At 30.2% G+C, this 13,343-nt stretch overlaps 1 protein-coding gene across 1 annotated transcript; it reads right to left on the reverse strand.

The window, feature by feature from the left end:
- Positions 1-2,808: 2,808 nt before the first annotated feature.
- LOC105804699 (trihelix transcription factor GTL2) lies at positions 2,809-5,547 on the reverse strand. Its single transcript, XM_012637400.2, has 2 exons — positions 4,950-5,547; positions 2,809-4,587 (listed from the first exon to the last, which is right to left on the reverse strand). Exons 1-2 carry the CDS (start codon positions 5,396-5,398, stop codon positions 3,033-3,035), a joined length of 2,004 nt encoding a protein of 667 aa, XP_012492854.1. The 5' UTR covers positions 5,399-5,547; the 3' UTR covers positions 2,809-3,032.
- Between the last annotated feature and the right edge of the window lie 7,796 nt (positions 5,548-13,343).

The following is a 13,343-nucleotide window of genomic DNA, read 5'->3' on the forward strand; positions in this document are numbered from 1 at the left end:
TCGGGGAATATATATATTATACAAATACATGAGTATCTCATGTTATTTATATATATGGTTTTAATGTAAAACACATGAAGGTTTTATTCAACATATATCTTCTTGATCCGAAAAATAATATTATATTTTACAAAATTTTGCATCACAATGAACTAAGAGATAAGCTAAAGAGCTTTTTATTATGCAATATTAGCTCTTCAAGCATAGAATCATTTTATTGTATAATCTTACAATGCTTAATTTATTTTAAATAAAATTTTATTTACTCATATAAAAATAAAATGAATAGGTATAAATAAAGCATATTTAAACAAAACAAATAATAAATTCATATCACTAATAAATCATTGTGGTTAGATAATATATATTTTATATATCATACCACAATAAAACAAAAAAATATTATAATGTCAAATTAAAATAACTAAAAGTTTAAACATAAACTTTTCTAACCTCCACCTTTTATGACATAATTTCATTTCAAAATTTATAATGATATGAAATTATCATAGATAGGGTGAATATCCCAAGTTCATGACAAGTAAGTATTTTTACTCACATTCCGCAATAATCATATATCTTAATCAAAATCAAAATTAAACCAATCAATTTTATTAAAATGAAAAATATTTATCTCCACATAAAAATCTCAATAACTAATGTGTGAATGGTTTTATAAATTCATAGAGATAGGATAGTGAATTATATAAATTTAACTTTTTAATAGAAATCAAATCAAATTTAAAAAGAAGTTGATTAGATTGACTTACGTTGCCATGGATGAGAAGTAGTGATTATAAACATCCTTTGTAATGAAGAAAAAGAGATCATCCTGAAGCAAATATCAAAAAGCAAACTTTGAGAGTGAATCTTACTTCTCGATTTCATATAGATAACAGTATCAAATCTTTCACCATCCTTAGGAACAAAAAGTAAAATAAGTTAATCAAAACAATGATAGCGTATAATGAAAGAAGAATAAAAAATGATAATTAGATATGAAACATTAAATAAAAGAAACTTCCTGTAAAAACTTTACATATTGCCATCAAAGATATTGAAAATCATGAAGGATAAATTTGATCGTCGATAAAAGAAACTACCACTTTGAGCAAAATCATGTTGATAACATGTTAAAAAATAAAGAGAGATGGAGAAAATAAAGAACAAAGAAAATATGAAAGTAATAGATGATGTACTATATTGATCAAAAGGAATGATTACAATGCTTCATCAGGGTCTCTACTTATAGGCATAAGAAGTATAAAAGAAGTAGAGATCTACTTCTAATAACTATTAGAATTTAAAGTAAATTAAAATTTTATCTTGATCATGATGGACATCCACCTAATAAGATATTCATAACATAAACAAAAATATTATTGATTTCACTTAAGGGTAAATGGGTCACTTTATATATATATATATATATATATTCCTTATCTATTCTTTAATGACATTTTAATCAACCAAACAATGTAATACTATTATTCATATATTCTATTCAATCATTAAAACAACGTGATCCCTATTACCTCTTTATTCTATTTTCATTGAATAGTCATTATATTCATACTCTATTCCATTCCAACGAACCAAACGTACTGTTAGTGGCTTGCTAAAGTACAATCAATATGAATCTTTAATTTCCTTAAATTTAGCTTGATCATATCTTCAATATGGAGTAGAATAAACTAAAATCTTCTTGACCTAGTCTTTGAAGAAAAACGGATCTCTTCACTTAAGAAAACTTGATAAATATTAAATCTTTTCAAAAGAGTCTTTTCTTGACTTTAACTTCTTCAAAAGCAACATCTCTTTAAATAAGGTAAATAGATTAGATTAGTACTCTTAAAACTTACATTGCTTGATTCAATCTCATCTCTAATTACAGATCGTGATTTGCTAGTCAAAATCCTAAAAATATGTAAGTAAATAATCAAGATATGCCAGTCAAACATGCCAACAAATAATACAAGTTATAATATCTAGTTAGTGTTTATTTAAGTAGCAATGATGTAGATAACAAAATTTATATTAGAAAATTATTTAGTAAAATAATAAAAAATAAGTATTGACATAAGCATGTTTTTTTGGGTAAAATTTATACTTAAGTATGTTCTTTTAGTAAAATTAATAAAAATAGGTTTAAGGAAAAGATGAATTTATTTTTAAAAAGGTAAGTTATTTGAAATAAATATTTAAAAAATAAAATCAATTTACTATTTTCAATATAAAGTGATAAGTTTTAATATTTTATTTAAAAAATTGTATCAAATAAAAAATAAATAATTATGAAACTCTTTTAAAATATCATTGATTTATCAAAGATAACATTTTCTTTGTGTATTTATTGGTTGAAAATTTCGTATAAAAAATAAATGGTTATTATAATAGATAAAACATTTGGCATAAAATTAATTTAGAGTGTGAAAAGCATTTATGAATATATCCAGATTAGATGTAGAAATATCTGTTATGTTTCTGAAATGTTCCAGCAACTAGTGTACAAAACCTCATTTTCTTGGCTGAAAAGATTCCCAACTTCTTTCAGCATTGTTTTTATTTTATTTGGCATGGAACAGTGAACTGCGCCTGAACACTGTCCTTCCTACATTTAGTAAATAACAATCTCTATTGAAATTGTCATCGACAAAATTAGGGTCGAATGTAAGTGGTTGAGGTTGAAGTTAAATAAAAGGATTGGATCGAACAATTAATGGTTAAGAGGGTCCAAAAGCAAAATATACCCTACCTATCCCTTTGAATTCGCCGGGCCCTTAAAGAATTAGGAGCATAAATCAATAATTATAAAAATTAAATTGTCATTTCCCAAATTGTCGGTGCTCACTACAGTACAAGTTTAAACATATATCCTCCATGAGAGTTTACATTAGATTCTCTAAGAAAATTAAAAATTAATTTTCAACCCAAAAAAAGTACTATTATTTCTAATATTGTAGTATTGATAATGTCATTAGCGATTGTAATACCAAAAGTAATTTAACGTACACACAAAAATGTAATGTGATTCAGAATTCAAATTCAAAACCTGGTACTTGAACCATGTTTGTCTCATTACCTCCCGAAACATGCACAGTCGAATCCTTGTCTCCCCTTTGAGATGAATCCTTACCGGTTTCTGGCAATTTTGGGTGGTTTTCCGCCAACGGCGAGCGATTTTCCGGCCCATCAGAAGGTGCTATAAGTGTTCCTTGGCTGTACAAAGTGCTTAATTGATGAAAGTAAGGGCATGTCCTTGAGTCAAGGGACCTCTTCTTGTTGATATCTTTGGTTTTTCTGAAGTACTTGTTTATGTTTTCCCATTTCTCTTTGCACCTCTTTGCACTTCTCTTGTAACCCAATTCTAACATCCCTTGTGAGATTCTTTCCCATAGAGGAGCTTTTATGGCTGTTCCTTCCTTCTCATGGTCACCGTTGTTATAAAGACTGCACCTCAGGTTTATCAATGCCAACACTTCATCTCTTGGCCATCTCTTTCCAAGGTCTTCTTTCTCATTGGACGTAGGGTTTTGGGGAGCTTTATTTACCGTCAATGGTGAAGTGGGCGGTAATGGGTTGCTTTCAGCACTGACAGAATTAGGGTTTTGGGGAGCTAATGATGAAGTATCAGGTGTTTCCGGATTAGGGTTTTGAGGGGCTTGACTTTCTGTCATGGATATGGGCATGCTTTGTTTGTTTTGATGGGCGAGGATCATGGAAGATGGAGAAGTGGTAGACACTTGATCAACTTTGTTTTGGTCAGTGACAATGGGATTAGGGTTTTCTGCTACTGCCACTAAAGGAGATGAAGAAGCAATAGGAGGATTTGAACATTCACTTGGTACCTTGACAACATCTTCATTAACCCTTCCAAAACATTGCTTCTTAGAGGATCCAGTTTGTGAAAATTTGCTCAAGAATTTGATTATGGTGGCCTGTCTATCACCAGCAATAGCTTGTTCCTTGGCTCTAAGTTCAAGCTCCTGGTTAATCCTATCCAGCTCTTGCTTCTTCCAAGCTTCTTCTCTTGCAACTTTTTCTTCATCTCTCTTCACCATATCTTCAATCAGCTTATTATGCATCTCTTCCTGTTGGATCATCAACTTGTTCACAATATCTTCACAAAACCCTTTGAACAACTCAAGTTTCTTCACCCTTTTCCTCTTCTTGTTGGTGGCAGCAGCGGCAGCGTTGTTATCATCATAGTTTGCTTTGTTCTCAACCACTTTTTTGTTATCCTGATCTGATGATATTGCAGTGTTGTTTGCTGGTGAAGTTTGATATAATTCATCGATATTTCTTGAATCAGCTTCCAAATTCTGACCCATATTGTCCTCATCTTCCCTTGACTTTTCCACATTTTTGTTGTTTTCATCTGCAACAACAGCCACCTGCTGTTGCTGGCTATGATGATGATGATGAGGAGGAGGAGGTGGAGGATTCTCAGCTTGATAAAGTTCTTCAAGTTCACTAAAGATCCTGTAGTTTTTGCTGCAATTGATGCTGTTGAAATATCTGTTTTCTTCTTCAAATTTTTCTTTGCATTTGTCTGCACTCCTCTTGAACCCAAGATCTGCCAACTTCCTGCACCCACCATAATTGTGTGCACATATATATAATTGAACCATTACAAAGCTGCATGCCTATATTTATATATCAAACACTTATTCTTTCTATTTTACTATCAATTATTCACTTATAAAATACTATACCAAGGTGTTTTTTTTTGTTTATTTAATTATCAGTATCCCTTTTCTCTCTCTCTCTCTTTTATTAACAACGGCTCATAAATAATAATATCCCCACAAGGGTTAATGTAGATGATTTAATACTATCCAATTTGATTGTTTCATTGATCAAAATTTGAAGGGACTCTATGTATTAGAAAATCGAAGAAAAGAAAAGAAAACATGAAATGGATATATGTATGGTTTGTATGTATATACCTTGAGACATGTTCCCAAGTGAATTCTGGGAACCAATTTTCTATGCTAGATCTGACCGTCAACAGTGCAAGGACTTCATCATTAGACCAAGGATGATGATGATGATGATGACGATGAAGATTATCAATCGGTTCAGCAATGGATCTCTGATCTCTTCCATTAATCTCCATGTTCATACCTACCAAACTGGTGGTACTCTCTTCATTATTCTTCTGCTGGTGCAATGACTGCAAAAACTGAGGCTGCTGCTGCTGCTGATGATGATGATGCAGCTGAGGGGGCACTTGCTGATGATGGGAGTTTGATGAAGAAGTGAACAAAGGGTCAAAGGAAGTGATACCATTTGAAGAAGTGAAAGAGAGAGGGAGAAGGAGGGTTGTGGTGGTTCGAGCTGATGCTGATGACGCTCCTATGAATTGATGAAGCTGGTCTGGCACTCCATCAAACATTTTTCTTTTTCCTTTTACACTATCTTTCCTTTTGGGTTTTGGGGGGTTCAGTAAAATGGGAGAGGACTAGAAGGGCTGCAAAAACAAAACAAACACTCAAAAAACACCATAGCTGCCCTTTCTCTATCTCTATCTGATGCCTTCTTTGTTTCTCTCTCTCATTTATCAAGAATTTTGTCCTGTCATGGAAGAGAAAAGATAGCCCACCACACCCCTTTTGGTGGCAAGTGAAGTCACTGTCCAATGAGACCCCAACTCATAAATGTACCATTAAGGTTAAGTTCTTGCTGCTTTTTTGGATTAACATTTAATTGCTCCCATTCCACCAAATATACTTGCACTTCCACTTGGTATATTATTTAAATTTAATGAACTAATTATAAAACAAAAATTATTATTTCATTATTTATTTTTAAGTTTTAATAAAAAACTTATGTACTCAATGATTTAAACTTAGGAATAATAAAAGGCTTTGTTTTTTTTTTGTTTTTAATTCTCTTAGCAAAAGGCAAAGCTTGAATATAAAGTTGAAGAAATTTTCTTGGTTTATTTGCTTCTTCTTTTTCTCCTAATGTTTTAATTCAAAAGTTTCATTTCTTTTTTGTTGTTTTTTTGAGGTTGTCGTCACTTTTCAACCGACTTCATTTGTCTCCTGCAGCCGTTGATCTGTTTGACTTTCTTATCAAGTCAAACTTTCATCAATCACCTTTTTATATGTATTTCTGTAAAACTCCTTTGGCAGATAAATATTTAGGAAAACAAAAAATGAATACCAAAATATAATAACACCATAGTTTAAGTAAGTCCTTTTTTGTGTATGTCTTCACTAAATATATACATATGATTCGAGTGGAAACCAAATATTATTTTAAGAAAAATGAGTCTTTTTTTTATAAAAAAAAAAGAAAAAAGGAAAATATATAAATATTTGTATAGTTTGGACCAATTTAACCAAATGTTAATATTATTTACACATATAAAATGGGATTTTGGAAATGAATTATTTGAGGAATGGAAGAAGATTTAAAACAGGGGTATGATAATTGATATTAAGGAAAGTGAAATGTGAGAAGAAAGTGGGATCCAGTGAACAGGCATGAGAGTGAGGGAAACAACCAACAAAGAGGGGATTGGAAAAGGATACTTTCAATTTTATAAAATTATGTAATTTAATTATTTATTATATTTGGGTCCTTAGAATCCTATGCAGTAGCTGATGCTGTAATTAACAGCAATGGTGATGGCAGGACACGTGAAAACATGCAGACATTGGGACCAAATTATTTAAGGAAGAAAGAGGCTACTATATCGCCCACCAATTTACCCTATCCTGTAAATTATATTTATATTCCATTATTACAATTCTCAAATCTTGATTCCACATAATATGGGTACTCATCCATTATATTTATATTTACAGTCTGATTTTTAATCATTCCTTTGTTAAAATTTCATCTACTAATGTAATAATTAGTCAGCTATAGTAGAAATGAGTTTTAACAAAAAGAATAAGTTTATTCTTTAATCTAACATATGATAACTAATTTCCTAATTTTTTAAATCAAAAAAACAAAATACAATCCAATTTCCAGTACAATTTACGAATTTCGTTCTCGAACGTTACATTTACTTTGCCTACAGCTACTGTACTGTCTTTGATTTGTGAGAGACAAAAATTATTTCAAATAATTGATTGGTATTTTTGGGGATTAGATCTAAGTTGAAATGCTAGATGTTGAATGTTTATTTGGGCATTTAAAGATTGATGAAATAAACACATAGGAGTTAAGAGTACAGTAAGAATAGATTTCTATTATTATACGAATGTATTTCAAAATAAATAAATAAATAAATAAATAAAGAGAAAATGTTTTCTCAAAGATAATAAAGTGTATGTATGTATGTATGTATGAGTTTTCACAAGCTCACTGACCCAACAAAACTTGAAAACACAATGGTTTCAAGCTGTTTAAGTTTTAATTTGAATAACATTATTGTTAATATTGAAGGATGTGGGTTCGAGTGCACTGAAACATATTATCCTTCTATTTATGGGTTAAAGAGGAACTACGAATGGTTTTAAGTATTGTGTCGAAAAAGATCAAATATGATAAAAAAATCTATAATGAAATTGTTTTAAAAAAAGAAGAATGAAGTCCTTAAATAATTTTAGGGTACAATGAGTATGAACTCTCAAAAAGAAAATTGAAACTTCATTGTCATATAATTATTTGCACCCCACCCCCTCAAACACCGTCACTCAAATAAAGGAATAATCACTCTAACAACAAAGGAATTACCTTAACAAAATGTTCTCCAATATAGAACAAGTTTAGCTCTCAAAATCAACAACCAACAAAGGATGTTCTCAACCCTTTATAGCCAACAAAAGTGAGCTTTAATCTTCTAACTTTATCCACTTATCTTGTTATATTTTCATTGATACATGGTTACCGTGTAATGACGTGATTTTTAATGGTATCGAAAAATACAGTTTCAAAATCTTATTCCCGTAAATTGAGTTCATAAATATTAAATATGAATATTTATGGAGCTAATATAAAAATCATTTAAAGATCGATCTAGTAATTTTACCAATTTAATAGTTCATTAAGGCTTAGGGATTAAATCGTAAAAGTCCAATCACTATAAAATTTTAATTGACAAAAGACTTGGGGATTTATATGGCAATTAGTCAAAGGTCCAAAATAGTAAATAAATCATTTTCAAATAGGGTGGATGATAATGTTAAATTCATTAAGCATGATTTTTGATTTGTTAAGTTAATTAAATATAATTAGTTAAACTAATTAACCTATATATAACATCGTGGAAAGAAAGAGAAAATGTCTCCTCTATCTTCAATCTCTTCGCCGTCCACCACAAAGAAAGAAAATTAGAAACCTTCAGGGGTTTCTAACATTCCACCATATAAATTAGTCATTTTCTTGTAATTTTTATAGATTTGAGGTCATGAGAGCTTGATTTAGCTAGTTCGTGTACCAATTTGTGAATCTGTTAAAGTTTTAGAAAATTACCATGGTTGATTTCTTAAAGAATTAGACTTGAAATTGATAAATTTTAAGCTTAGATTATGAAAATTAAGGACTAGATTGTAAAGTTAATTTAGTTAGTTTGTTAATTTTGTTACATTAGGAACCAAATTGAATAAATGTAAAACTTGTCATGAAATTATATTAGAATTAGAAAGTATAAGGTCCCTAATGAGAATATATTAAATCGGATTTTAATCTAAATCTAGGAATTGAAAGTTATACTTATCCCTAATGAGAATTAGTGATTTAACAAGTTAGACCATCGATTTTCGGTCCAATTGATTCAATCATCGGTTTGATCGATTTATTATTTAAAAAAATTAAGTAAAGAATTTTAAAAAATCTAAGAAAAATTTGCATTAAAATATGTTGTTAGTTCCCATACTTTGTCAAAATTTGAGATTTAGTCCTTGTACTTAAAAAGTTAGAAATTAAGTCCTCCAACTACTTTGATTTAAAAATGTCAATTCAATCATTGAAATCGACACGATCGTGTGCTATTGGTAATTTAGATGCATGATTATTGACACAACCACAATTTGTTACACGGTTTCGTGACTCTACACCACACAGCCTCAGTCTGTCACACAGCCTAACCACATGGTTGTGTGACTCTTGTTTACTGAAATTTTCATATATTTTTTTAATTTTACAATTAAGTCCCTATTTATTCCCAAGATGTTTTAAGAGTTTTCGTAAGCTCGTTTGAGACTAGGATTGATGTGTAAATCATTGCATACTTGAGTTATGAATGTTTTAATGATTGTTTTGATTGCTAAATGTCGAATTTACATGTATTTGTTTTGTTATCTTCAGTAATATCCTGTAGCTCGAGTCCAGCGACCGGATCGGATATAGGGTGTTACATTTATTACTCTATTTTCTGTAAAAAATTGACAATATAACATGTTGATTAAGTGTGACATGTCATATGTTTGATGAAAAATAAATATGTTAAATTGAAACTTTTTAATAGAAACTACCAATGACTATATCGATTGAACTAGGAATTCTAAATTGAAAAACTATTAAAGAGAATTGAATTTTTAACTTTTAAAGTACAAGGACTGAATCTCAAATTCTATAGAAATATAGGGACTATAACAGATTTTAACCAAAAATTTATAAACACATAGTAACATTAACAAATACTACTAACAATCCATAAGTAAAACCCCAAGTATTGAGCAAAACAAAAAGGAGATCAACAGGATCTCGCGTCCACAAGTGGTTCATTTAACCATGAGGGCGAGGCAAGGCGACTTGAGGGGAGGGTTTGGACCTTTTGGTGGGTTTTGGCAGGTAGGGTACTGGGGGTGTTATTATTATTTTATTTCTTTCCTTTCATTTTGGGCTGGGAATTAGGTTTTTAAGTATTGGGCTTAGCCCAGGCTGATATAGCCCAAAATTTTGGAAAACGGCCTGATCCATTTTTATCAGTTTTAATTTTTTTTCCTCTACTGGATTGCCTATAGACTGATTTTTAGTTTACTCAATTTGATTAATTAATTCAATTTGATTCAAACATAATTTGATTTAAGATTTTTCTAAAATCGATTTAAATTAAATTAAATTAAATTAATACTATTTAATTTTAAAATTTCTGCTACCAGTACCAACTCAGATATCAAGATATTATAATCGAACAAAATAATTGACATTCATTATAATGGTGCATGGAAAATGTGGAGGCAAATAATTTTTACCAACCACTTACAATAATTAATATTAAATTTTATAATATGAAAGTCAAAAAATCCATGTATTTATTTGAATAAAATTTATTTGAATTATAAAACATAATGAATCCTGAGTCCGTTAAAACTATAGTATATTGGTAATGAACCTCTACATGAAACTTTTCACGTGTGTGACCTAGTGACGTCTAAAGGAGAATGAAGTACAAAATGGTTATCTACGTGCTCCCCAAAGATATTATTATCTGAATAAGTGCTTGCAACACATGTTGAGGGAGTCGGATTCTGATCAAATCTCTTGGCAGTGGTTGTCGGCAGGGAAGTTCTCTCTTGCAAAAACGTATAAGCATCTTTTAAACACTATTGGACCAAGGCAATTTGGGTATGACAGATTAATTTGGAGAGTTGTGACACCTCAAAAGGTGCGAGTTTTTCTATGGTTGCTTATCCAAAATAAACTTTTGACTAACTAGGATTTTACAATGAGAGGTATGACATCGACTCCCTTTTGCAAACAATGTGGTTGGTCCTTGGAAATGACAATTCACGTGGTGAGGGATTGCGGTTTTGCTCAGTCTATTTGGAAAGCATTAGTTCCTAGGCAAATTTGGAGTTTTTTTTTCTTTAACTCAACACTTAAGAGATGAATTCACTATAATATCACGAATAAAGAGGAATTAAAATTCGGTGGAGGAGAATGGTCGATGTTTTTTGCAACAGTCACTTGGTTCCTTTGGAAGAACTGTAATGACTTTATCTTCAACAATGCTAGTGAGAGTAGTCAAAATTTAATAGCTTCGGTTATGGCATGGGCAAGATCATTTGGAACCAATGGCAACATAGAGCAAATGACATGCAAGTCGAGGACAAAAAATAGTTGGCAAAGGCCTGAACCAGGATGAGTCAAGAATAATATTGATGGCTCGATGTTGACAAGCAGACAAAGGGCAGCAATAGGAAGAGTGCTGAAAGTGTAACAACCCGGTTTTGACCCTAATCGGAACAGTGGTTTCGGGACCACAAATCCGAATTAGAAAAATATTATTAATATTATTTTGTGTGTTTATTTTGTGTGCATGTGATTGTGTGAAATTTTCGTGTTTTAATTTCGTCGTTTAAGTGTCCGATTTAATAAAAGGGCTTAATCGCGTAAAATGAAAATTTAGGGGTTAATTATAAAATCACCTAATTGTTGTTGTCTTTATAACTTAGAGGTTTTATAATGCAAATAGTCCACTATGTAAGTTAGTGGCTGTCAAAGGACTAATGTAACCTTATTATATATGTTATATATATATATGTAAAGGTTAATATAGTAAATTAAAAATAAAGCTAATATATGTTTAATATAACAAATTAAAAGGGCCATGTTCTTCATCTTGGCCGAATATAGAAAAGAAAAAAAAAGGAAAATAGAACAACAAGGTTCGGCCATCTCTAGGTCTAATTAAGGTATGTTTTTGCTTCGGTTTTTGATGATTTTTACGTTTTTAATATCGTTGCTTTGAATACTACCCGACCCATGCTTGAATTTCTGATTTTAATGAATATTTTGAGCTATGCCATTGATGAATATTTGTGTTTTGTGATTTTTGATGATGAATAATGGAAGATATGTCTTAGATTAACATGTTTTGTCTTGAGATTTTTGATGAATTTGAGTATTTAGGGTTAAATTGTGAAAATAAATTTTTGAGGGACTAAAATGTGAAATAAATGCAATGTGTGGACTTGTATGAGAACCATGAATATTCGGCCCTTGTGTAGTATGGGCAAATTTTGTGTATTTTGTGTTTTGTGCAAAAAGGGCTAAATTGTAAAAAGTGCAAAATGTTAGGGGCAAAAGGGTAATTTTCCCATTTATGTATATTTCGAATTAATTGAATGTTTTTATGAATAAAAAGGTTAAATTTGATTATGTTTAGATCAAGAAACGAAGAAAACGAATTTGGATCGGGGAAAAATGAAAGTAATTGAATAGTCGATCGTGTCTGTTGATTCCGAGGTAAGTCTATTAGCAACTAAAAATTATTAAGTTAATATTTATACATGCATACTAATTGTATTTTATGTTAAGTTATAATTGAAAGTATATTAGTTGAATAAATTTTGAAGTGTGGATTATATATATATATAATATTCGAATATACAAGTATGATTATGTATAAATTATGGTTTGAAATGAAGATATGAAATGTAATCAAGAATAGGTGATGTTGAATAAGCATGAATATATATATATAAATTTCTTTTCTTGAAATTAGGTAAGAAAGTTATATATATACATAAGATAGATCAAATTTATATATGTGAATACATGATCAAGTTTTGAATTTGGACAAAGATATGTATATATATATTATGTATAATTCTAATATATATATACATATATACAAGTATAAACTCTTGGATTGGATTAAAATATGTAACTTATAATTGTGTATGTATAGTTTGAATAGGTATATATATATATATATATGTGTGAGTTATAATTTATATGTATATGTTTGTACTCGAATGAGCATGTTTACATATATATATATATATATATATGTCCTTTTATTGAATTTAGGTAGGACATTTATATAAGCTTATATGAAGTTTGATTATACAAGAGTATGTGTATAGGTTATTGTAATGAATTTAAGTATGAAATTATAAATGTATGTGAAAGTTTCGATTATGTATGTATATTCATGTAAAAGTTCTTGAGTGGAAGTGAATATATGAATTTATTAATTTGGATCATTATAAAGTGATCGAATGTAATACAGACTTTACGTCTAGCAGGCTTGATGCCGGTGAATTAATTCAGACTTTACGTCTAGCAGGCTTAATGCCGGTGATACATTTCGGACTATAGGTCTAGCAGGCTAAAAGCCGGTGTATCGAATCAGGTTTTAAAACCTAGCAGGCTAAGTGCCGGTGAATCTATTTAAATTATGTGAGAATATGCAATTGATATATCTATGATTTTGGTTATATGAAATCGATGTACACATAAACATTAGGTTTTTATATGCTTGGTGAGTATACATCTACATTCCGGTTTTGCATTTGATTAAACATAATTGTATGCATTTGGTGTATACAAATGATAAAGGCATATGTACATTAGGTATATGCGGTTGTTGAATTTATAAATGCACATGGTGATATGCGGTTGTTAAATATATATATGGAGCCTATGTG

The sequence above is a fragment of the Gossypium raimondii genome, chromosome 11 (genome assembly GCF_025698545.1).
Source record: "Gossypium raimondii isolate GPD5lz chromosome 11, ASM2569854v1, whole genome shotgun sequence".
Classification (NCBI taxonomy): domain Eukaryota; kingdom Viridiplantae; phylum Streptophyta; class Magnoliopsida; order Malvales; family Malvaceae; genus Gossypium; species Gossypium raimondii.

Excerpts from the sequence above, each read along its gene's own strand:
- LOC105804699 (XM_012637400.2), bottom strand. The coding sequence starts at position 5,398 with ATGTTTGATGGAGTGCCAGACCAGCTTCATCAATTCATAGGAGCGTCA. Across the intron at positions 4,588-4,949 it reads ACTTGGGAACATGTCTCAAG|GAAGTTGGCAGATCTTGGGT; the intron begins GTATATACATAC and ends TGGTGGGTGCAG.